Source organism: Vombatus ursinus, unplaced genomic scaffold, assembly GCF_900497805.2.
Source record: "Vombatus ursinus unplaced genomic scaffold, bare-nosed wombat genome assembly UNPS02014811.1, whole genome shotgun sequence".
Classification (NCBI taxonomy): Eukaryota; Metazoa; Chordata; class Mammalia; order Diprotodontia; family Vombatidae; genus Vombatus; species Vombatus ursinus.
Window position 1 is genome coordinate 20,603,851 of NW_020954589.1, and position 26,208 is coordinate 20,630,058.

The window sequence follows — 26,208 nt, forward strand, 5'->3', positions numbered from 1 at the left end:
GGGGGGGGGGGGGGGGGGGGGGGGGGGGGGGGGGGGGGGGGGGGGAGCCAAGAATGTTTTGGCACCTAAGGTACCTTCCAGCCCTAAATCTGCGATCACATGAGCTATAATCCTAAATCTCTCTGGCCAGTACCTCACCTCTTTTGTCCCCTCAGGGTTCCAGGAGGCCCAGGAATCCACAGATGGTGTGGTCCTTGTAGCCTGGAAGAAGCCTCCAGTTGCAGTTCTAGGTTGCAGGTTTGAGGTAGGGTAAGGGAAGATAAAGGATTTAGAGTTAAGTGACTTTAGAGATCCAGTGTATTCCCCTCATGTGAGGGTGGGGCAGAAATGATGTCTAGATCTTCCATTTCATCAATCTGAGGAACTCTTCAATCGAGGAAATTCTCTCTACCAATAAAGATGGACACCTGTCCTACAGCTTATTGTCTCAGAGACTTTTCTAGAAAATTCAGGGGTTAAGTGACTTGTCCAGTCAGTATGTGTCAGTAAGTCAGTCAGTAAGCACCTACTATGGGCCACTGTGCTAAACACTAGGGATATAAAAAGAAAGGCAAAAGACAGTCCCTGCCTTCAAGGAGCTTACAGTCTAATGGGGGAGACAACACTCAAAGAGCTATGTACAAACAAGTTATATACAAGATAAATAGGAAATAAGCAACTGACTGAAGGCAACGAGAATTAAGAGGGTCTGGGAAAGACTTCCTATAGGACATGGACCTGAAATCAGGGCTTTCTAATTCTAAAGTCAACTCTCTGTCCTCTGTGCCACAATACTTCTTGAGTACCTCATTTTTGATAGATCAAATTCATGGGGATCCTCTGGGGCTCCTCTTTGTTTGAATACCACCCCTATTTTCATATTCTATTCCCCCTTCCAATTATGGCTGCCCCCCCCATACACACACACACACACACACACTCTATTTCCTGTAAATATTTAAGGTCAGAGCTGAGTCTACAAGACAGTTAAGAGCCACTGACACTGCCCAGTGAGCTCAGTTGTATGTATAATGACAAGGCAGGGGCCCCAGGTCTCATGGGTTAGGGAAAAGAGGGAGAATCATGCTTTTCTTGTTTGGGGAAAACTGGCTGGGCCAGCCCTCAGCCTGGGATTCTCCTTCATTTATTTGTTTTTGCTTCTCCCATCTGAAGCTGCCCCTGTTAGCCCTGATGGCTTCCAGGTGAATGTGAAATACAAAGATGTGAAAAGGGAGGCACACCCCTGCCTTTCAAGGCCTCAGCTGAGGCCTCAGCTTGTCCCCTCCCCATTCACTCCACTGTCACCCCCCCAACCCCCCCAACCCAAGACACCAGTCCTACTCACTCTGGATCACATTGCATTGATTCTGAAGGACCCTAAGAGAAAATTAGGCTCCTAGAACCCTTAACTTTGAATTGCAAGAGATTTTAAACGTGATTTAATCCACTACCACCCTCTCAATTTACAGATAAGACAACTAAGGCCAAGAAAGAGAGAGTAAATTGCCTAAAGTCACTCAACTAATTTTAGTTACAAGAATAAGCAAAGGAACCACATCTCCTGACTCTCAGACCATTGTTCTGACCTGGAATGGACCTTGGACCATCAAGTATTAGACACAGAAAGTCAGAGCCAGGAAGACATCTTCATAGAACTGAAAGGACATTACAGGCCATCTAATCCAACCCCCTCATTTTACAGATGAGGAAACTGTGGTTCTGTGACTTACCCAATGTCATACATTCAGTAAACATCAGAAGTGGGATTTGAGCCCAAGACCTCTGATTCTAAGAGCCCTTACTATTGTACCATGATGCCTCCTATTTTAGATTATCAAATATCAGAACATAGAGCATGAAGTATCAGCTGGATGGAATCTTAACGTCATCAGATCATAGGCTTTGAGCTGGAAAGAACCTTGTAGGTTGTCTAGTTTGTTTCATTTTGCAGATGAGGAAACTGAAGCACGTGGAGGAGAGTGACTTGTCCATGGTCATACAGGTAGTTGGTTGGTTGTTGGCCTTCGTTCTCAAAGAAGACCAAAATGACATCACTGTGCTAGAGTCAAGTTACAGTGAGTCCGACTGGCTGATCAGACCAATATGAGCTTCGAATGTTCTTTCTACCACAGGTCGGGCACGAATAGCCCATGGGAACATTTGAAGTAGATTCTCTAAATTTGTACATCTCGAGTTTCTTTTGAGAAACGGGTAGTAACCATCTTAGAATACAGAATATTAAACACAGAATATGTGGGATTACCTGGGCAGGAAGACCTTAGAACATGGAATATTAGAGCACAGAACATAAAGGGCTCTCAGAACATACAAAGTTGTAACAAAGAACGTGGGGGGGGGGGTGTCAGTAGATAACCAAGGCTTCTTCAAGCATCTAGATTCTAGGCTAGCCTCTCCTACTTCCCCCATTTTACGGAGAAGGAAACTGAGGCACAGAATGGTGAAGTAACCGGCCTAAGGTCATCTTGTACCACTGGAGTGGATGTCAGATGAACATATAACTTCTCTGAAAGAAATTGTCACCTTTCCTAGTACCATTTGATGCCGGAATGGTTTGAGGACTGAAAAAATAATTTCCTTTTCCCTACTGCTTGGAACAGAACAAGAGATGTTTCCAAGCCCCCCTTTGCCATTCTAAGGGGGTATAGTGTCTGTTAGTGTCTCGAAGTGTCCCTAGCAATGTTCAAAAATCCCAGTAAGAGAAGGGCTCCAAGAAGCACTGTGGGAACCCTGGCATCAGAGCCTCCTTTCTCCTGGGGAGCAAGAAGCAGAAACTCAAACTGGTTTTCCCTGTAATGAAAGTGCAAATGTTCCCTACCCCACCCCTAGATAGACAAACTTTATATCAAAACAAAACAAAAAACAAAGCACTCCTACTCCAAAAAAAGTCCCCCATCCATACCCATTTTTTACATGGCTATATATCCTTTCTGGCAAGGGTTACTGCACCATGCTCCCTCTCCCCTTCCCTCCAAAGAGTGTGAACAGTGCCAGGAATATTGAATGTAAAGGGAAATTATCACCTAGGGCAAAGCCTTATTTTAAAACATTTATTTAGTATTTGAAGAAATACCTCTTGCTTTGAGGAGCACCGATAAAGTAAAGTGTGGACACAATTATGTAGATAATTTAAGTCTGTCTTCTCAAAATCCCCCACAATTGTAGGAGGGCCTGAATTACTTGGGCTAGCCATATTTAAAGAGGCAGTCTAGGATGGTGGAAAGAGCCCTGGTGGCTGCCCATTCAGATGAACTGGATTCAGGTAACATTCCTGCCATCTCTTAGCCATGTCAACCTAGGTGGATGTCTTTCCATCTCTGAGCCTCAGTTTCCTGGTTTGTAAAATGGTGATAATCAGACAACCTACCACATGAAGTTATTGTGGGGGGGTGTGAATGAGATGTTATATGTAAAATTGTCTTTTAGGGTAAAAAATATGAGAAGGAAATGGCTCCAGTATCTTTGCCAAGAAAATCCCAAATGGGGTCACCAAGAGAGGGACATGACTGGAAGGACAAGAGTTGCCAACTGTGTTGTAAGGTTTAGAGCTCAAAGGGACTTTAGAGAGCATAGAGTCCAAAGCCTTCACTTAACCACCTGGGAAACTGAGGTTCAGACAGGAGAAAAGGCTTGTAGTAGGGTTAAAACTTGAACCCAATTCTTTTGACTCAGACCTAGTATTCCTACCTCTACACCACATGGTGCCTCATTTTCTAGTGAAGTTTTCAGTTTTCCACTTCAAGACAGCTATGTATACACAGCCCATGTTTATGTGTTCTGTTTATTCCTGTTTTTGTTTTTCTTTGGATTTTTAAATGGCCCAATGCCCTAGGCAATCCTTCTGTTTCCCAAATGTGATGCACAGGGTGGGGCCCCAGCTAACCACAGCCCAGTGTGTGGGGGGGGGGGTGGGGAGGGAGTGGAATGGGGGTGGGGAGGGGAGGAGAAGGTTGGAATATAGATTCCATCACTCCTTCCCTCACTGCTTTATATTAGGGCTACTTGGGGAGCCTCAGGTCCTGAACTCTCTGGGACCCATATAACCCCTTTAGTTCATTGCCATGGGAATTAGCCAAGCAGAGGGGAGTGTGGGAAAGAAACCCTGGTAGCTGCCCCAGGGACAGGCCTCCTTTTTCCTTCTCCCACTCCTTTATCCCTCCTCCACTACCCCTTCCCATGCTCCGGCATCTATGAGGAAGTCCTTGGAGGCCTCTGTATTAGCCCTTTCCTTAAATAAATAAATACATTATGTTTCTATAGAGCTGAAGCTTTCACATACATGATCTCATTTAATCCTTTCAGATAGGCATTATTATTTCCATTTTATAGATGAAGAAACTGAGGCCTGGAGATGTTAAGATGCTTACCCATAGGCCTATTGCTAATTAGTGTCAAAGCTAAGACTAAGATCCAGACAGTCTCCAGACTCATAATTCAATACTCTTTGAACTGCATCTCTGAGTCTGCATCTCCATTAGGAAAAAGGAGGAAAGTGCAGTGTAATACACTTAGTAGGTGTTCATTAAATGTTTGTGGAAGGAAAGAAGCAAGGAAGTTTAGCTCCCATTCCACCAACACTACCCCCCCCCCCCCAAATGAGGAAATGACCTTCTGGAACAGACTCTTAATTAAGAATTTATTAACTGAGTTAAGGGTGAGTATGGCTCTCACACTCACCAGACCTTCCTCTAGTCTATATCTTTTCCCTTGTTTTTTATTGATTCATTTTCTTACATCATAATAATTTTTTATATACTTCTTCCCAAATACACATGCATGAGTACACATACATTGAGCCCTTCCTTGTAACAAAGAAAAATGGTTGAGCAAAAACAATGGACAGAGTAGCCTCATCTGACAGCATATGCAGTATTCCACCTCCATAGTTTCCTACCTCTCTACTGAGAGGCAAAATATGTGCTTAATCCTCTGTTTCCAGAAATCAAGATCTTTCATTGCAATTAATCGGGTTCAGTTACCTTTTAGGACTGTTTTTGTTTACATTATTGTAGTCATTGTGTATATTGTTCTCTGGGTTCTATTTTCAATTCCTGAATTCTCTGAATTACTCTTTATTTATAGCTTTTTTTTAAATAGAGCAATGATTTTCTAAAACATTTGTATATCGTAATTTTTTTCAAAATTCTTCAAACAGATAATCACCCGTTTTGTTTGCAGGTTTCTTTTTAATATCACAAAGGGCACTGCTAAGGATATCATATATTATATGGAACCTTTCTTTTTGTCATTCATCTTTTAGGCATATATGCCCAGTAGTCAGATCAGTGGGTCAAAGAACATGAACAGATTAGTGATTTTTCTCCCATAATACCAAATTATTTTTTCAAAGTGGTTGGACCAACTCATAGCTCCATCAACAGTGTATTAGTGTGAACTCCTTCAACATATTTCAATTGCTTTTTAAAATAATTTTTTGCCAACCCGACAGGTGTGATTGCCCCCTCTTTCCATGCTCCTGCCCCTCTGTGCTTGATTTCACAATACCTTACTACCTCTCAAGTCTTTCTGTTCTTCTCCTTCTTTCTCTCTTATTCCAATTTCTTATTGGAAAGTTTGGTGCTCTGGGTAATCATTGCAAGTCAACAAAGATTTGCTTATGTCAAGGTACTATGGAGAGATGAAAAGTACATAATCCCTGCCTTCAGGAAATTTATAATCTGATGAAGTGATCTCAACATATACTCAAATAAATTTATCATAAATAATTATGATAAGGGCAAAAGAAGGATCCAGATTAAGAGCTCTAGGAAAATTTAAAAAGGGAGATACCGATTTTAAGAGGGCAGGAAGGAAAGAGAGATCAGAGGAGAGTACAGGACCAGATCTGAAATTGGCCAGCCATCCTGCCTCACTGCAATGTAGGGTGTCCAAAACAGAACTCATGATCTCTTCCCCCCCAAAACCTCACCTACTCTCCACCCTCTCATTCTGTACTTCCCAGTTTCTCTTGAGAGCACCATCCCACCAGTCACCAAGTTTCCAACCTTGGTATTACCTTTTAACTCCTTACCCTCCCTTGGCCCACACATACAGTTGGTTGCCAAATTTTGTTCTTTCTACTTGCACAGCATCTCTTGCCTCTGTCCCCTGTTCTCTATTCACACAACCACCCTTCTGATTTCAGCCCTCATCAGGTCTCCCCTGGACTATTACAATGGCCTCCTAATTGAGCTCCCTCCATCAAAACTTTCCCCTCTCTGATCCATCCTCCACTCAGCTGCCAAAGTGATTTTTCTAAAGCACAGATCTGACCATGACACTCCCCCTACTCAATAAATTCCGGGAACTCTAGGATCAGCTATAAGTTCCTCTGTTTAGCTTTTAAAGCCCTTCACAACCTGACCCCAACCTACCTTTTCAACTACACTTCCCTTTCTGCACACTATGATACTACATACAGCCAAACTGGCTTTGATGCTGTTCTTCCCATGGGACCCTGTCCCCTCACTTTGGCACTGCTCCCCGGGCCTAGAATATACCACTCCTCACCTCTGCCTTCTAGAATCCTTTCTTTTAAAATTCTGTTTAATTGACACCTGCAACATGAAGCCTTTCCTCCAAGGAACCCAGGTCCTCTCCCCTTCCCCAAGGTACTACCTTGTAGCTATTTTTAATGTATTTTCATATTCTTATTTATGTGCATATTCTCTCCCCTTTAGAATGTGAGTTCCCTGAGACAAGGCCTGTTTCATTTTTGTCTTTAGTTTTTTGGGTTTTTTTGGTGAGGCAATCAGGGTTAAGTACTTGCCCAAAGTCACACAGTAGTAAGTGTCATGTGTCTGAGTCTGGATTTGAACTCAGGTCCTCCTGACTCCAAGGCCAGAGCTCTATCCACTGCGCCACCTAGCTGCCCCATTTTTGTCTTCGTAACTCCAATACTTGGCACACTACCTGGCACATAGTAGGAGCTTAATAAATGCCTATTGATTAACTGACTATGAAGAGCCTTAAATGCCAGACTAAGAAACCTGTCTTTATATTACAAGCTAATAGACATCCAGTAAAGGTTTTTGGGTTAGAGGTATGACCTAACCAGGCAGGTACAGGAGGCCTTAGGAAGATTACTTTGACAGCCTAAGTCAAAGAATGGATTGGATGAGGAAGAGAAGAGATTGGAGTCAGGAAAACTAGTTAAGAGGCTATTACAATAATCCAGACAAGAGCTGATGAAGTCCTGAATGGCATGAGGTGTAAGCAGAGAGGAGGGGACAGATACAAGAGATACAATGGAGGTAGAATTTGACCAGACTTGTTAACTCTTTGGACCTAGGGGATGAAAGAAGGGGAAGAGTCAGAAAGGATGCTGAAGCATCTAGCCTGGGAGGCTGGGAAGAGGGTGGTATTCTAAACAGAAACTAAGCAGTGAAAGGGAACAGATTTACTGGGGGAAGAGGCTGTGGCCAGCTTGGAAACATGAAGTTTGTAGGGGCCAGAGGGACATCCTTCCTAGTGGGGAGATCCAGTAGGCAGCTGGAAATGTAGAAACGGAGCTCAGGAGAGTGACTGCAACAGGAGAGGTCTAAAGCCTGTATGGTGGGGGTGGGATGGGGAGGGGTGGGGAAAGAGGGAGGACCTGCAGTAGCAATGAGTTGACAGAAGGAAAGAGATAAACAGTGAGAGTCAGAAATTAGTCTGGTGAATAGTTTAGGCGGAAACAAACAATGCTGGAGAGGGAGCCTACTTCACCTGGGAACATGATGGGAGCCCCTGTTTCCAAGCAGTTGGCAAACGTGTTCACATAGAGTGAGGCAGTGGAGGGGGAGAAGCCTGAAAAGGCCAGATCAGCACCTGGAAGGGAAAAGCCTGGGGCTGCAAGGAAGAGGCCTGGGCTGCTCCATCTAACCACCTCTTTCCACAGCCTCCTTCTCCCTCCATCTCTGGGAACAGCTGATAAGCCTCCCCTTCCCCTCCATGCTGCCTTTTGGCCCCAGTAAAGGGGGAGAGGAGAGTGTCAGTATTTTTTCCACCTCTTCCAGTCCCATCCTCTCAATGAAAATGTCCCTTTTCCCTCATTAAGCAAGTGTTAATGAGACTAACAGGCTCAAAGGGGCAGACAGAGCCATAGTTCCAGTTGTTGTCTCTGGAAAGGACTTAGGAGAGCAGACAGCTGGGATAACATGTGCTCAATCAATCAATCAATCCACAATTCTTTATTAATCCATTACCATGTACTATGCCCTGGTCTAGGCTTTGGGGATACACATACAAAAGCCAGAGAGTCCTTGTCTCCAGGGAGTTTATATTCTACTGGGGGATACAACCTGTTCACAGAATAGGAAATAGAGAGTATATGCAAATTAAATTTTATAAAGTAACGGGGATTGGGGAGATGGGTACTAACAACTGAAGGAAAAGCTTCTGGAAAAAGATGGCCCCTTTGGGGCAGCTAGGTGGTGTAGTGGATAGAGCACTGACCCTGGAATCAAGAGGGCCTGAGTTCAAATCCAGACTCAGACACATAATACTACCTGTGTGACTCTGGGCAAGTCACTTAACCCTAATTGCCTCACCAAAAAAAAAAAAAAAAAAGTAGCCCTTAAAATGGAGACTTAAAGAAACTACCAATATGAAGAGGCAGAGGTGAAGAGGGAAAAAATTCCAGGCATGAGGGACATGGGTTTGTGTGCATATAATCTGCATGGAAAAGTAAGAATGAGTGCAGCGAGGTGGTGCAGTCAGGAGGACCTAAGTTCAAATCTGGCCTTAGACATTTACTAGCTGTGTGACCCTGGGCAAGTCACTTACCCTGATTGAAAGAAAGAAAGGAGGGAAAGGAAGGCAGGAAGGCAAAGAAGAAGTAGTTTGTGAAGTATTTAAAATGCTTTTAAAAAAAAGGATCAGCCATTCAACACAATCTATCAGAACTGGGACAAGCCATTTTTCAAGCCTGGGGTCAAAGCTTGAAGATAGTATAAGGGTGTGAGCACACACATACCCTTCTCTCCTACTGTCCACTGTCGATCTACATTTCACACTGTAGATCTATATTTTACAACATAAAGACCCCAGTACCATCAAAGGTGGGATATTCTGGCCTTAAAAATTATGCTTTTATATTAAAAAAACATTCAAAACAGCTTCCTCTCCTCACTCATCCTCTGTCCTTGCATTTTATGCCCTTCATGGCCTTCTACCCAACTACTAGTTCTGGTTCTGCCTCAACCCTTTCCCCCTAGGCAGCTCTGGCTGTTTACCTTACCCCAATTGTACCTGTAGTAACATGTTTGCTGTACTGCTATGCATTCTGAGGAGAGCAGGGGATCCCACCAGGGATTTGTCTTAGACTCTTTACCCACTGAAGATGACCTTGGTAGGGAGAGCCACTTTAGTTCTCCAAGGCAACCCGCCCCCACTTCTTTACGGGGTTCTGAGTGCCCTAGAATATCCTGAGAAGGACTCAGTTTTTTTGGTGGCAGGGCTCTTGAGTTATAGACTAATAATGGCTAAAAAGTATATAGGTTTTTTTTAAGGTTTGCACAGTGCTTTACATATATCATCTCATTTGATTTACATCTATTATTTCATTTGACCCTCACCACTACTCTGTGAGGTTGGGGCTATTATGAGCCCCATTTTTCAGATTAAGAAACTGAGGCTGGGGCAGGAAGGTGGCGCAGTGGATACAGCATTGGCCCTGGATTCAGGAGGACCTGAGTTCAAATCCTGTCTCAGACACATAACACTTACTAGCTGTGTGACCCTGGGCAAGTCACTTAACCCCATTGCCTAGCCCCCCCCCCAAAAAGAAACTGAGGCTGAAGAAAGATAAGTGACTTGCCCAAGGTAACAGTGTCTGAGGCAGAATTCAAATTCATGCCTTGTCAATGCCAACACTAACCCTCTATCTACTATACCATTCGGTAGAAATTGTGTAGTCCAATCTTGTCACTGTACCAAAGAGAAAACTTTGGCTTGGGGTGGGAGGGCTACAGGTGAGTCCCTTGCCCCCCCCAAGCCAAATGCCTCATTCTCCAAGAAGCCTATCCTGATCACCCCATTTTAGTAACGTCCTTCTCTCTCTGATGTCTCAGCCTTTGTTCTGCTCCTCCTCTCTTAACACCCTTTCCCATGTCTTATTGTGTATTTTGATAATTCTGTCTGTGCGTTGTAGCAGACTGTATGCTCCATGGAGGCAGGGGCCATATCTTAGCCTACACCTGGGCGCTTAAGGACTCCCCAGAGTCCTGATAGGGCGAGGGGTGAGGGGCAAAGCAGCCTGGGCCAGCTCTGGGAGGCTTGGCAAGGGGGAGGGGCCCAGCATCCCCACAACCCCCAGGAGATGCGGGGAGGGGGAGGATGCTGGGCTTGAAGGGGGCTGGGCAGTGAAGGAGCCTGGGGAGGGGGTGGAGCCTGCCCAGGGGGAGGGGGGCGGGCTGAGCCGGCTGGCGGCCCGGCTGAAAAGCGTCCTGGGCCCCTCTAGCGTGCACTCCCATTGTCCCCAGGGTCACTCGGGGTGAAAGGTCAGGGAGGGTCATGGGAGGGTTGCCTAGCGTCTGGGAACTCCCACCGAAGTTGCTGTGGCAACAGGGGCCAGCTCCTGCCCGTTCACATCCTGTGACGAGATTCAAAGGGGCCGGGGGTCCCTGCACATTAATGAGCTTTTAACTCTCCCTGCCTTGGAACTGGGGGGGGGGGGGGGGAGGAAGGGGAGGGGGGGGGGGGGGGGGGGGAAGAAAAAGGAGGGGGGGGGGGGGGGGGGGGGGGGGGCGGCGAGGAGGGGAGGGAGGATGTTGGACTTCATGCCCTTTCTGGTTTGCCTCTCTCCAATTCCTGCCCGTCCTTTAAAGCCTCCTCCCTGAAACCTTTCCTGATCAAGCTACCCTCTCTGGGTCTCAGTTTCCTCCTCTGTAAAATGGGGAGAAGGGTCAGGCTTAATGGTTTCTAAGGTCTCCCCAAGCCTTCCTTGAGCAAGTCACTTATCCTCTCAGGGCCCCAGTTTCCTCATTTCTCAGAAGGAGGGGTGGAGTGCTCTTGTTGACCTCCAAGCTTTCCCCAAGCCTTCTTTGATCGAGTCACTTAGCCTCCCCGGGTCTCAGTTTCCTCACCTGTAAAATGGAGGGAGGAGGGGTGGTTTGGCTTTGGTGGCCTCTGGAGTCTCTGCAAACCTTCCCTCTCTGAGGCCTTGGTTTCTTCATCTGTAAAATGAGGAGGTCCCTGGTAGCCCTGAATCTGGGATGATTCCTTTCCTTAGTGGGGAAGCATCTGCCCTCTGACCTCATATAAAGCTTAGTCTTGTCCCTCTGACAGAGTCAGGATCTTAAGAGTAGGAAGAAACCTAAGAGGCCATTTAGTATCATGCAATGGAGTCATCAGTGATTGGATCCTAGCCCCCTGTAAGCTATCGGGGAACTGGGAGCTTCCCAGCACTTAGTCCACGTGGACACAGAAGGTGCCTAATCAGTATTTGCTGCATTAAGTTGACAGAAGCCTCAGTAGTAGAGGCTGACCCGAAAGCTCTCTCCTTAGTGAGTTTTCACTCTTGTTCCAGCATTAGTCTGAGGTGGTCTGAACAAAGTGCTAACATAGCATCCCTTTCCTCATCTCTGCCCTGACTTTCCATGCCTGTGTCCCCCAGGGTCACTTCCTCTGTCTTTATCTTACACCCCACAGCCTTGGACAACTGAAGCATGCTTTGAAGGGCTGGAGAGGTCTCCCTTGATTCCATGGGGCAGAGGAGCCTTGGAGGGCCTAAGCTACTCTGTCCATTACCCCCTTTCCTCCCTGAATTTCAACTTCTCTCCACCCCCACAAGAAAACCTGGGAGGTGCCTGGGGGTAAAAGTGGGAAGGAGGTTTGAAGAGCAGAGTTCCTGGAGACGTTGAAGACAAATGGAACCCTTGTAATCCAGCTTAAGTTTCCCACATTGAGGGGCTGCCCACACCCCTCTCTTTGCCATGGTCTTTCTCTTTGTTTCTAGGCATGGGTGGTGTGGCCATAGGATAATGTTGGTGGTAGCAAGTGAAGAAACTTAGTGCTGAAGGTTGAAGGGAATGTGAGAAGGAAGAAAGGGATGAGAGACTGGTATGTGTTTGTCTATTAGGGTGGATGCCAACTTTCCCTTCTTCCCTCTTCTCACCCTATGCTGGTTACTTACCTAGGCAGTTGCCTCTTTTGGTACTATAGTTCTCAACAAGGGAAAGTGGGGGGGAGGAGGGAATATGCATTTATATAGAGCCTACTATGTGCCAAGCACTTTTTACAAATATTATCTTGTTTGATCAACAGAAAGGGAACATTTCCAACTGGAAGCAGCTGCGTTGTGGAGAGAGAGGCGAGGGGATAAGAAGAAGAGAGAGTACTGGGGGTTTTGATTTCATGACAAATAAGGAGAGATCTATCTAGAATATCTGCCTGGAAAAAACTCTGACCTGTCTTTTGCTCCGTTTTGGAAATATCAGTCTCACCTTTTACCCCTCCCTTTCCACCTTGAACTTACTTCCAACCCCATACCTTCATGATGAGACAAAATACGACAGAGGTCCCAAAGGAAAAAAGGAGTAGAACTCTTATTTGGAGGAGTTGAGGATCTACTTGTAATTTACCAGATTTCTCTGACCAGCCCACCCAACTCTTTCAAGAAGATCATAGGCCATAATAGATTTGGAGCCGGAAGGGACCTTGGAGTCCATCTCGTTCAATCCTTTTATTTTACAGATGAGGAAACAGGTCTATAGAGGTAAAGTGACTGGTATAGGTTCACCCAGGGAGTACCAGGAGCGAGATAGGAACAAACAATCTCTTACTGTAAAGTCAGTCCTCTTTGCCTTATACCATGTTCCAGTGACCCCAGAGTCAACCATGTTGTTAGAGGCTGCCCTTAGATTAGGGTACAGGACTTTGGTTAGTGAAGGGTCTCCTCTTCCTCAGTGGGCGCCCCTTCCCTGACAAACCCCCATCAGGTGTTCTGGGGAACAGGGATCAGAAGAGAATTGGCTTTTCCCTCTATCCCCTCAGGGATCCTGTCATCTCTGGAGACAGCTCAGATGTAGGCAGCATCTTTGCTCCATATGAGCTGTTAGGCCATCCTCTGTAATGCTGTTTCTTCACTCCTGGTCTACCTGGTGGGCAGAGAAGCTGGTGGGGCTGAAGGGGGATTCCAGGGAGCCTCCAGAGACAAAGCGGGGAGAGTGAACTGAGACAAAATGAAGCGAATGGTTTCTCTCCTGGGAACCTAGCTCCCAAGGGGATAGTTGGACTTCTTGGATTCTTCCAAAAATAAGTCTGATTTCTCAAGGCTTCATTTCTTTCTCTCAGTGCAGCCCAGACTCACCAGGTCTCCCACCCCAGTCCTTGGAAGTGTCTCAGAAAGCCCACCCACATTCCCTCCTCAGGAAGACAGCAGACACAGAGCTAGTAAGGGCCCTTTCCATTATTCTCTCTGGTCTTTAGACGTAGGGGAAAATGAGAAAACACTGTAGCCGAGGTAAGATATATTTTTGGGAGAAAAGAAACCTAGGCTCTGTTGGCCTATTGGTGGGAAGGGAGAGGGAACTGAAGAAGGAAGAGGCAGGTCTGAAAGGGGCTTTCAGAAGATTGAATTTTCTCTTTTTTACATTTTGATTGCCAAGTAGGTCATTTATTAATTCAGAGATCATAGGATCACAGATTTGGAGCTGATCCAGAGCCAGAGAATTGGACAAGGGATTTTCCCCAAACTAGAATCACCCCCACCCCCCACACCACCTTCTCCAAGCCTCTTCTGTTTCTGGGGAAAATTCATTCCAAAATAGCTAGGGATATGTATGCTTATGTGTTTCATCTGTTTGTGTGTACACTCATATATGTGTCTATCTCCCTATATAGGAGTATGTGTACCACAGTATTCTGTGGAATGTGTGTGTGTGTGTGTGTGTGTGTTTCTGGTTTTTATCTTAATAGTTCTAATTTGGGAATGTGCCGATGTCATTTTTACGAGGTTGGTGTAAAAATAATTTACAGCCTTTTCCAAAAAGCTTTTTTTCTAGGGGAAAAAGGTGTAGAATCACTTACGGGATTTTATGGTCCACCCCCCAGCTCCTTCCCTTCATCCCCCCTTCACTGTTTAATATCATTTTTATGTCTCTCTCTCTCTCTTTTTCTTTCTCTGTCTCACTCTCCTTTACTGGAGGACAAAGCCTGATTTAAAATTTGGATCTCTTCCAGGTCAGGCTCTCTCCAGTAGTTTGGGGCCCAGTGACCTCTGCCCCTCCTCCCTCCCAAGGTCAGGTACTCTTCACCACACGCTTGTGGATGACCTTCTTGTATTGACAGGTGACCCCCAGGGTGAAAGAGAAGGGGTTCCTTGTGCTGTTTACTTCAAGCTGTTTTGTTAGGCATCTGCCACGTTCCACCCTAATGGCTGGGCTTCCACATTAGCCGAGAGACAAGAATTAGATTCACAGAACAACTACAGAGCCATATTGCCGTAGAATCTCAGAATTGGAAGAGACCACACTTGCCATCTAGACCAATCCCCTCCATAGTCTCACTCAGGCTCCACTTGAAGACCTCCCAGGGAAAGGGGATTAAGGAGTTTTTGTGGTAGGGGTGATGAAAGGATAAGGGGACCTGGATTTTTTTTCTTTTTCTCTTTTTGAACCAAACCTGTGATTTTATCTATGTAGTAGGCTCTGGGGCAGAAATATCCTCTATCAATCTGTATCTTTTCAGGAATTTATAGTTTTAGAGACCTGCCTGGGACATTCAAAGGTTAAGTGACTTTCCCAGGGTCATAGTACATGTCAGAGGTAATACTTGAACCCAGGTCTTCTGATTCAGAGGCCTCCTCTCTATCTGCTATTCCATGGTGATTCTTTTCTTGGAATTTTCTAGGTCATATTTCTTATAGCATTTTAACTGGACCTCTTTATATAAATATAAAATATATATATATTTTATTATATATGTATATATTTATATGTCCTTTGTTGTTGTTTTTTTAAATTCAAAAAACCCCATGTTTTATTGAGGCTTTGTTATTTCCCAGTACTTTCTCACTTCCACATAAAGAAACTTCCATTGCAATCACGGAAAGACAGGTTATTTTAAAAACAAATTAATTGTTTTAAAATCTTACTTGATTATTTTTAAAACAAATTTTTAAAACAAATTTAAAACAAAAAGACAGGTTATTTTAAAAACAAATTAATTGTTTTAAAATCTTACTTGATTATTTTTAAAACAAATTTTTAAAATTTAAAACAAAAATTATGTTTTAAAAAAAAACAAACTTTATTTTAAACAAAAATAGACCAACACATTGGGCACATCTAACAACATATATTATGTTTCCCACCTAAAGTCTACCACTTCTCTGTCAGGATGACCTGTCCTTTATATAGACTAAACTCTCTCTTCCATTACAGTTATTGACAAACATCTTTCCCTCTATATTAAGTTGCAAATTGCTTGAAAACAAGGCCACAGCTTCATAAAACATCAAGGCTGGAAACTTAAAGATTATCCAGCCGAACCCCTTAGTAGTGGTTTTTTTTTTTAATTCTGAACTCAAATAACAATTACAACAAAAAGGAACTCCTTCATTTTATAAACAAGGAAGCTAAAACCTTTAGGAAGGAAATGACATAGCTGAGGACATACAGGTATGAAGTTAGAACGGAGACATGAATCTGGGTTATTCCAAGGCCACCACACCCTGCCTGTGGCGCCTAGCACATGGTAGGTGTGATAAATATTTGTCAAATTGGATTGAATTGAATAGAATTGAAGTTCCTGTAGCAGAAGAACAGCTTTCTAGTGCATGCGTAGACAGAAGAGGAAGGTGTGAGGGTTGTCAAAATGCCATCTTCAGCCTGGGAGCCCAGAGCAGGGTGGGGCTACCATCCATTATCTGAGGATGCCTCCCCTAGGGCCTCTTCCCTTCTAAATTCAACTAATTCAGGAGTGGAGAACCTTTGGCCTCCAGGCCACATGTGGCCCTCTAGGTCCTCAAGTTTGGCCCCTTGACTGAATCCAAACTTCACAAAACAAATCCCTTTAATAAAAGGATCTGTTCTATAAAACTTGGACTCAGTCAAAAGGCCATACCCAAAGACCTAGAAGGCCACATGTGGCCTTGAGGCCAAAGGTTCCCCACCCCTGAAATCAATTGCTGGAGTAATATGGAGAGGGGGGGAATGGAAGAGAACCCAATCTTGATTTTGTTTAACCAGATAATTCAAAAGTAAGAGTTTTCACTTTCTTCTCTGTCATTAAAAAAAAAAAATCACCCCCCCAAAAAAGAAAACAACAAAATCTTCCATAGTCTTCATGCAGTGCTTAGTACAGTGCTTAGTACATAGTAGGTGCTTAATAAATGTTTATTGACTATCTGCAGAAATCAAATCAACACCTATTTCTTGAGTGCCTGCTATATATGCAAGGCATGGGGGCTATATTTTTCCTCCTGGAAATCCCAGTTTGGGGATTTGTGAAGTTGAAGTTCATTGTTTTTATATCCTGAGCCTTTCCATTATCTGTCCTGGGAGGCTGAAATAATAAAGATAAAGTAACTGATTTTCAGGTATCAGTTTAAGGACTACAAAATACTTTCTTGACATGCATTATTGGATCCCCACAACAACCTTGTGAGATGAGAAGGAAACTGAGACAGAAGAGGAGCTGAGTTTGCCATTGCCCCACAGGCAGTAGTGTGTGTGGTACAGTGGAAACAGCCTTGAATCTGGAGTTGGAGGGCCTGGGTTCAAATCTCACCTCTGATGCTTAACTACCTGGGTAACCTTGGGGTTGTAGCTTCTCCCACCTGGACCTCAATTTTCTTATCTGTAAAACAAGGGGATTGAGCTGGATGGACTTAGACCCCTCCCAGATCTAGATCAATTGTCTTGTAATTCTGAGTGTAGGAGTGTGGAAATGGGCCAGTGATGGTGCAGGGGAAAAAAGAAAGTAAAGCTTAGAGAGAAGTTTCCTGTTCAAGTATGGGTGTGATGAAATGATCACTGACTGAAGTTTCTTCTGAGCTCTGAAATTCTTTAATTTCTGTAAGTTTACAGAGCTGTCCTGTTTTGACGTAGGGGAAGAATTGGAGATTTGGGGTGAACTTCGTGACCCCTTTCTTCAAAGTGTGCTGACAGGTTATAAGGCAGAGTACTGGGCATGGAATCAGGAAGACCTGGGTTCAAATCCTGATGTCACCATTTACTTGTGGTATGACCTTGGGCAAATGACTCAACCTTTCTGAGCCTCATTTTCTTCATCTATAAAAGGGTGACACTAATAGCACCTGCCTCATAGAGCTGTTTTAAGGATCAGTTCCCCAATCTGTAGGATTACCCGTCCTTTCTCTACCCACCAATGTGACACTAAAAGTAACATTTCAGGGGTTCAAGGTGATAGTCCTAAGATCCTCATATTCTGGGGCACAATTCTAGATTCTCTTGTATGTAGGGCACGTGGAGGAAGTCAGACCCAGTGAAAGAAAGGGAAGGAGAGTCAGAGTAGCATGGCCTAACCCGATTTGGAATCATTCCTGGACCCATCAACTTCTTGGCTTAGTAAATATGGGTAAAGTGCTTTGAAAACCTTAAAACGTTATATAAATGTCAATCCTTGTTATTATTGTTAGAGAAGAATTGGAGGAGAGAGGGGGTGAGACCTATTTCTTGCTTGGTTTGTGGTTTTAAAATTTTTTTTGTCAGGAAAGGTCTCAGGAGCCCTCTGTCATCATCACATACATCCCAAGCCATGCTTCCCCTCCCACTTTCCCTCAGGCCTGATGCCATCCGTTATAAACCATTTGTTCCTAATTGTGGAGATCCTTGCTAATGACTCCTGAACAGGGTGGAGGGAAAGAGGAGGAGTTGAGTTTCATTAGTGGGGACTGGGTTTCTGGGCTTTTTGAAGGGGGAGTTGAGAAGCAGAGGGAGATTGGTTCTCAATAAAAAAGAGCAAAACCTTCTGCTTGGCACTACAGAAATGACCAAGTCCTTTCCAGGGAAGTGTGCTCTAGAGCTTGCTCACTCACACACACACACATGAATATCACAGGGGGAAAAAGCCCTCCAGATTTATAGTTAGAGGTTTAAGTTCAGACTTCTTACAACATGTTACCCTGTACGAATCATTTACCCACTCTGGGCCTCAGTTTCTTAATTTATAAAACGAGAGGATTGGATTATGTATGATCTATAATTAAATTCTATCATCCTAAGACTTGGGGGTGTTGATTTTCAGTCATAATTATGAATTCTGGTACTCAGGGCAAATTCAGTTGTGGGGGGAAGGGAAGGCCAAAGGAAAGTCCCTTTGAGGGTCAGTGGCATATCTCTTAGAGAATCCAGCCCCTGCCTCAGAGGCACACATGACAGCCTTGGTAAGGAAGCAGTGGGGATGGGGGAAAGATAGCAGGGAAGGTAGAACTCTGTTGAGGGTGTGGCTCTTTGTTTCTCAGGGTCAGTGGAGGACCATGAGACCTGGGGACAGTGGTCCAGAGATAACTTTGGGGAAGAATTATTCTTTTCTTTCAGATGTGTAGGCCCCTAAAGAAGGTCTCAGTCCCCCCATTTTTACTGTACTGTTAATTTTTTTTATCTCTGGAAATGGGAGGGTAGAAAAGTAAGATTTCTCAACCTAAATCATGTAGGTGTTTGTCTCTACCCTGTCTGCCAGGCCCTATCTCAGTATTTTCCCAGATAACTCCCTTCCAGAGGTCAGTAATCTAGCCTTCACCTATTCAGGGACTGAGATTCAGCCAGCTTTGCAAGGGATTTCCCTGGCTACCAAGGAAGGTGGATCCCAGATGACCTCCCTCCAGAGATTCTTCATTCCATTCCAAGGCATTTGTCCCTGCTTTCCTTCTCCTAACGCCTGCCCTGTCTTAATGGCACACACATGAAAAGGTTGACAGAAGAAATGTATGTAGTAGAGAAGAGGGATTGACAGCTCATACTCAAGACCTCACCAACATGTAAATCATTTGCATAAGTTATACATCTGTCTATGCTTGCCCCCTGTATTCAACCTAAACAAAATTCAATTTGACAACTGTGTATTGAGTATCAGCTGTGTGCCCAAAGCACAGTTGTATCTGTGGACAGATTAAAAAAAAAAAACAAATGCAGTCCCTGGCCTCAAAGAATTTACAACCTAGTTAGGATTAACTAGGGAGAGAGATAGGTTGGGCCTAGCAGGGACAAGCACTCCTGGTTTTTTTCTTCTCCTTTAAAAGATGACTCAATGATTTTATCCAGAGGGCTAGAAGAAAGCATATATGTATACATGTGATTGCACTTCTTCATATGCAAATCAAACAATGTTAGAACTGAAAGAGCCTTCAGATACCATCTAGTCTACCCCCTCATTTTAATTTTTGAAATGTTTTATTAATGCTTTTTATTTTCTACACCCCTGTGACTTCCCAACAACCAGCTCACTCCTGTCACAGAGCCCAGCCTTGTAACAACAACAAAAAAAGGCTAACTAAGCCAAGGCAGTCCAAGAGGAGGTGGCCAGCCAAAGACATGAGGATAAGGGACTGGATTGGGGGAAGGAAAGAGGATAGGGCAGAAGCCTGAGAGAGGAGGCCTTCTGAGACAGCACCTACCAGTCTATTTGACTTTCCATACCTGTAGTCTATCACTCCTACCAAGAAGGAAAAAGAAGTATTTATTAAGCACCTACTGTATACCAGGCCACGTGCTAAGCTCTTTAGAAATATTGTCTCCTTTGATTCTTGACCTCTTGATTCTGAGATGATAGAAGTATATTTCATAATTAGAACAAAAATTGATTCTAAATTCTGAAATCTTTTATATTTTAATAATTCTGTAATATTGTTGTTCACTTGTTTCTACTTCCTTCTCACTGTATCACATCTTAGGCTCCAAATGCGTGGCATAGTCTCTAGGCCACTGAACTTGGAGTCAGGAAGAACTTGATTCAAATTCTGCCTCAGATACTAGTTGTGTGACCTAGGACAAGTCATTTAATAACTCCATGCCTCAGTCTCCTAATTTGTAAAATGAGAGGACAGACTTGATGACCTTCAAGGTCCCTCCCAGCTCTCAACCTTTGTGTCCCTAAATTCTTCCTGTTTGTTGGTTCTTAGCCCACAATCAAATGGTTACACATACGCACGCAGATATAGAGGTATCCATGTCTATATCTGTATCTATATCTCTGTTTGTTCAGCTGTTTCCTTATTGTTGGATACCTGCTTTCTTTCCAGTTTTTTGCTGCCATAAATATGTTTATATGAATATTTTTGTAAATACAGGCCAGTTCCTTTTTTTTCTTCCTTGACCTACTTGTAGGTACATGCCCTGTTGAGGATCGATAGGGGGTATTGACTCAGTATGGGTATGAGCAGTTTAGCAACTTTTCTCAAGTGACTTCCAAATTGTTGTCTAGAGTACCAACCTTCTAGTTTTAAAGGTGGGAAAATGGAGTCACTTACAAGTGAAATGATCTACTTAAGATTGAACCACAAATTAGTGGTAGAGCTAGGATTAGAACCGATGTCTCTAGTACTCTATCCATTATGCCAAATGCCATGTAAATAATGAAATGCTATTCAGTGATTTCATGTGACTTTGTTGGATCATACAATTTATAGCTAGAAGGGACCTTAGAGATCATAGGATCCAACCCCCTCATTTTAGAGATGAGTCACTGAGTCACAGAGAGGTGAAATAAATGACTTAGCCAAGGATTCAACAAAGGTTAAATGTCATGCCTAAGGTCATACAGATAATAAGAAATGGAGCCAAGATTTAGTGATTGCTGGCCATTAAATTGAACTGCTCCCTGAATTTAGGCCAGTCTAGGCCAGCGGGCTCACAAGTCAAAGATTCTGGGGAGTAACAGTCACCATTTAAATCTGATTTTAGGAGGAGAAAGGGAAGAGAGGACTTATGTATGTAGTGATGGTAGTAGAGAGCACAGAATCAGTAGTTCAGGCAGTTTGTTTCTGATGTTCCCATGTTTTGAAATAGGAAAATAGCCAGGTCATTTACTCCCCCTTCTCTAAGATTATTGATCCTATTTGTCCTTTGTCCAGCCCTTTTGGGGGTAAATGGTGACATTTTGTGTTCCAAGGTGACTATCATGTCGCTTCTAAGATGCTCAAACCCCAGTGTCCCTTGTATCTAGGGTATCCAGAGGAAATAAGAACAGGTGGAAAGAATGGAAAGGAAGTCAAGGGAGGAACAGAGCTGGGCCTGGCCTGATGAGGGATCATTCTTAGCTCCATCCATTCTCCTGAGTCTGTAAAGAGAGTCAGGGAGAGGAGCAGAAACCTGGGATGAACAGAGTGGTGCTGGAGGTCCAAGGGTTGAAAATAGGGGGAGGGGGAATAGAGGGCTGTCACAGGGAGGTCCCCATGTGAGATTGTAAGGCCATGTCATTTTTTCCTGTAAATCTTGTAATTTCATGCTCCAGAGGACAACAAAGTGAGAGAGTCAGTGGGGAGTGAATCAAACTCCCCCAGCTCCCCTCTGCCCCAAGAGACCAAGAAGGATAGTTCGGCCACTTCCAGTCCCAATTTCTCCATGGAAGTGTGCCCCTCCCTTTCTTGTCTCCCCAACTTCCCTGGAATTCTGGGAACCAAGTCTCCTCCTCCTCGAACCCCACTCCCCACTCCAGGCAGCCCTCGTCTCTCAGGCTCCTCTCCCCTTCCCCCAAACCTTATCCTCATGTCTTCTGCTGGCCACATCCCCTTGGACTGCTTCTCCACCTCTTGGCTTCCTTCTGGCCTCTGTATTCCAAGCCCCTTTCGATCCTCACAGGCAAACAAGGAGCTCTTTGTCCAATTAATGTCAAACCTGGAAATGATGAGTGGAAAAAGATGGCCCCCTCACTATCTTCACCCTGATTGGAGCTGCAAGCTGTTTCCCTTCCTTTAGGCTCTTCCATCAACATCCCCTTGTCCCTAACTGGCTCCTCCTGACCTTGCCACCTCTTCTCAGAATCTTCTGACTTGGTTGGGTGGGATGGATGGGAAGGAAATCTTGTATTTAAGAAATGTACCCATTGCACCCTACCTCTAGACTCTGGGAAACTCCATGGAAAAGATAGATCAAAGGTTTAGAGGTAGAATTCAATTCAGCTCAACATTTATGAAGCCCTAGTTCTGCAAAGCACTGTACTAGGCACTAGGTCCTTAGACAAATGGAAGTCACCTTAGAGATTCTCTCTCCTCAAAGGGTTCTTTACCTTTCTTTGTATCATGGACTCCTTTGTCAGTTTGATGAAAGAAAACTTACAGACTTCTCAGAATAACATTTTTAAATGCATCAAATGAAATCCACAGGATACAAAGGAAACCTATTACATTGAAATAAAGTTCAATTTTTTTCCCTATCTAAATCTGGATCCCAGGTTAAGAACCTCTGATCCAATCTAGCTCCCTCATTTTATAGATGAAGAAACTGAGGCCCAGAGAGGAGAAAATGACTTCCTCAGGGTTATACTGGTCAAAATGAGTAAAGCTAGGATTCTTCTCTGGATCTCCTGCTTCCAAGTCCAGTGAGCTCAGGAACTCAGGGAGTGTGGGGTGCGGTGGGAAGAAGACTCCCTAGATAGAACGAAGAAAGAATGAGGAAAGGCAACAAAAGTAGGAATTTGTTCTGGCCTTGAGACCCAAGTCTGGTCTTCCCCCCATTCCCCCAGGATGGGTGCAGGGCAGGGAATACTGCCACTTGGGAGGGTCAGTGATACTGTCTACCATGCTAAACTTGGGGTTGGACATTTGAATTGGGGGCTGGGAGGACACTTTGTCTTTTGAATGGGATATCTCTCTTACACTCCTATCCTAAGACTTCTCTTCCCCTTCCCCACCCCTATTAAGCAAATGACTTAATAGAGGTGAGGAGGGCCATCAATTAGGCCTTTAGGACAATGGCTGGTGTATTGCATTTGATTTGGGGTCCAAGGATCTGGGCTGAAATCCAACTAGGATGCCACATTGTCTGTGTGGCCTTGGTTAAGTCATTTTTCCATTTTGAATTTCAATGTCTTCATCTATAAAATGAGGAGATTAGACTAGTTGATTGGTGAAGTCCCAGCTACACTCTAAATCATTTGACCCTATGGTCTGCTGATCACAAACTCTGTGAATGTGAATTTTGAGGTGGGGTGATAGAGGAAGCTGGAATGCCTCCAGCTTTGCTTAGGGTGGGGTCAGCTTGGATCAATCTGTTTATATTTACACACCAACTTCCTTAGGTCTGGGAGGAAGAGGGAGGTACCCACTGTAACTGTGTGGTGACAACTTTGGCCAAAGCCAAGGATGACTGTGATGACAGGCAGTGTGGCCTAGTGTCTCGAGCGTCAGGAAGATCTGGGCTCTTGTTTCCCCTCTGACACATATGTATGTGGGACCCTGGGGAAGTCACTTATCCTATTGGGGGAGGGGGAGTTACCCCCAAGCAACTCTTTAAATAATAAATGAGTTGCTGAAATACATTAGTAGAGGGGGTTTCCACATTGGAAATTCCCCTTACCAAAAGCGGAAACCTTGGTAATGAAATCACACAGGATCAAAAGCCAGGCTGGCTTGGTCATCCCAACAACAACAACAACAACCCCCCAAAAAACCTACCCCTAATAACGTTGAATGAGCTATTATTGCACCATTACTGGGTTGGAGGATCTGTGAAGTTCATTTCAACTCCAAGGCTCCTTCTCTAGCTCATTTTACAGATGAGGAAACTAAAGCAAACAGGGCTAAGTGACTTGTCCAGGGTCACATAGCTAGTAAGTGTCTGAGGCTGGATTTGAATTCTAAATTATACCAGGGGTGTATAAGTTGGGGAACATATTTTATCTGAAAGGTACATATGGTATGAATAGGGAGATACAGAAAATGAGGCGCAGAAGGTAGAATCGTAGATGTAGGGCTGACCCTCAGAGGCCACTTCCCTCACTTGGCAGATAGCAAACTGAGACCTAGGGAGGTTAAGTGACTTGCCCAAAATCACACACATAATAAGGATCAGAGGTGGGATTTGAACCCAGGGCCCTGGGTCCGGAGTCAGTGCTCTTTCCACTGAGCCACACCACCTTATTTTTGTAGATTTAGATTCGGAAAGCTCTGTTCATTCCATATCCTCCCTTATTACTTAGACTTTTTTTTTTAAGGGGGAAAGAGTATTTACAAGTATAGACATAATCACAGTGGTCCCTGACACTGCTAGTGCCTTCCCTTTGAGATCATCTCTCCTTTAGACAGTGTAAATCTTGGATATACATGGTGGTTTGTCTGTTATCTCCTCATTTAGACGGGGAGCTCCTTGAGGGCAGGGACCATGTTTTTACCTTTCTTTGTATTCCCAGTTGCTTGGCATAGTACCTCTAAGTACAGTAATGAGTGCTTTATTGAATGCTTGTTGACTGATTCTTTTTAGACTGTGAGATGTCCTTGTGGAGCTATCTTATCCTTCTGAGCTAAAATTATAAGCTGATTGAGAGGAAAGATTGGCTTTTTTGGTGCTGTCTTTGTATGTCCAGAGTCTGGCCCTGGCACTATGCTTTCCATGTTCAAAAGAGCCATTCATTAATACTTGCTGAATTGAATTAAGGAGTATGGTGCTTAAACTTCCCAATATTGGGCCACCAACCCAGAGCTGGGAGTTGAGATCAAGTCATGGTTAGATTTATTTCCTAGACATTTCTGATCAATCATTGACATCCCTGGACCTGCCCCTGTTTCTTCCCCAATCTCCAATCTCTTACTGATATCTCAGCTTCATCCTGACCCACCAGAGCCTACATTGCTACCCTTAGTCACTACAAAGATCCATCTGATCTCATCCCAGTTCTCCCAGAGCCTCATCCACCTGCTCATATCATTCACTGACCCCATAGTAACTAGCCCTGAATAGGGTTGCCCACAATGACACCAACCCCCCACCCCATGCCTTATTGTTTCCTCTGAGTCCACACTGATCCGAAAGGTCCCATATAAATCACACTATCTTCTTTGACCACACACTGGCCCTCTGACCTTATTGAAGATCTCTTAAGACCTCACTCTTAATTTCCTTAATCCTATAAACTCTGTCCCATTACACAAAGACCCTTTAGACTGAATTCTGACTTCTAAAGAGCTAGACTGCTCTAGATCCCAAATTGAACTCATTCTGGTCTTAAAATTCCACACTCACCCCTGTGCTCTTCATGAAAACACTTCCCTGCTTCCTGATCCCCCAAATCCACACTCAACTCTCATAATACCCTCTAACGTGATTTTTGACTTCACATTGGCCCTATATTGACGGCTGGGCTCTACTTTTGACTACCGACCCCAGGTTTTTCCCTGCGACCTCTCTTCATTAAACTCTTTGAGTCTGTCTTGACCTATCATATCCTCTAATGGTTCCATATTCCATCCTGTTACTCTTGATTCTCTCTCCAATCCTTGAACTCACCCTAAATCCTACATCTTATAAAGTACGTCAAACCTCATATTGACCTTTTATCTGACCTCTTTCATTTGCCCTCTAGCTCCCTGACCTTATATTTGCCCCTGTGGTCCTATTTCAATGACCCTCTGACCGACCTATTGACCTCTGACCTACCATTTATCCTCCCCACAGATCCTGGAACCACCCCTCTCACTGTATATTTACCTGATGCCCCCCACCACCACCAATGAGCCCCTTCCACTGACCCAGGCCTTCTGTGTTCCAGGCTCTCCAAGTAGCCCGGCAGTTCCTGCTACAACAAGCCTCAGGCCTGAGCTCTCCTGGGAACAATGACAACAAGCAATCGGCAGTACAGGTAAGGAGGTCAGGTCAGGTGTGGGTTGGTGTGGGGGGGAGCCATTGGTCAAGAAGGTTCAAGGTAAACTGGGGGGGAACAGCCCTTGGGAGAACAGCTTGGACGGGAGGGAAGGGGAAACTTGAATACCATAAACAGAAGACTACAGCTGGGGCAACGTTTAGTCCCAGTTCCCTGCCCCCCTTGCCACGACTGACCCCCACCAGGACAGCTTCCCACAGTGGTCACTGGCAAAGGTGTTCGTCCCCACTTAACTGTCTGAACTGGTTCCATTTCTAGACTGCCCATCTCTTTGTCTGTTTCTGCCTCTCTGTGCCGCTGTCTCTTACAACACGTGTGTTTCTGTCTATCTCTCTGGATCCTCTGACTCTTAGTGTTCAGTTGCCTTGTCTCCATGCCTGAGTCTCTGCCTCTGTCCCTAATGATTTCTCTCTCTCTCTCTCTCTCTCTCTCTCTCTCTCTCTCTCTCTCTCT

General features: G+C 44.4%; 1 protein-coding gene across 5 annotated transcripts in view; it reads left to right on the forward strand.

Moving 5' to 3' along the window:
* The window catches only part of LOC114053424 (forkhead box protein P4), a 99,165-nt gene that overhangs the window by 27,111 nt on the left and 45,846 nt on the right, over positions 1-26,208 (forward strand). For all 5 annotated transcript variants that reach the window (XM_027876460.1, XM_027876463.1, XM_027876462.1 and 2 more), the window contains exon 3: positions 25,645-25,734. In XM_027876460.1, coding sequence (XP_027732261.1) covers positions 25,645-25,734 — 90 coding nt within the window. The remainder of the gene's footprint in view (positions 1-25,644; positions 25,735-26,208) is intronic.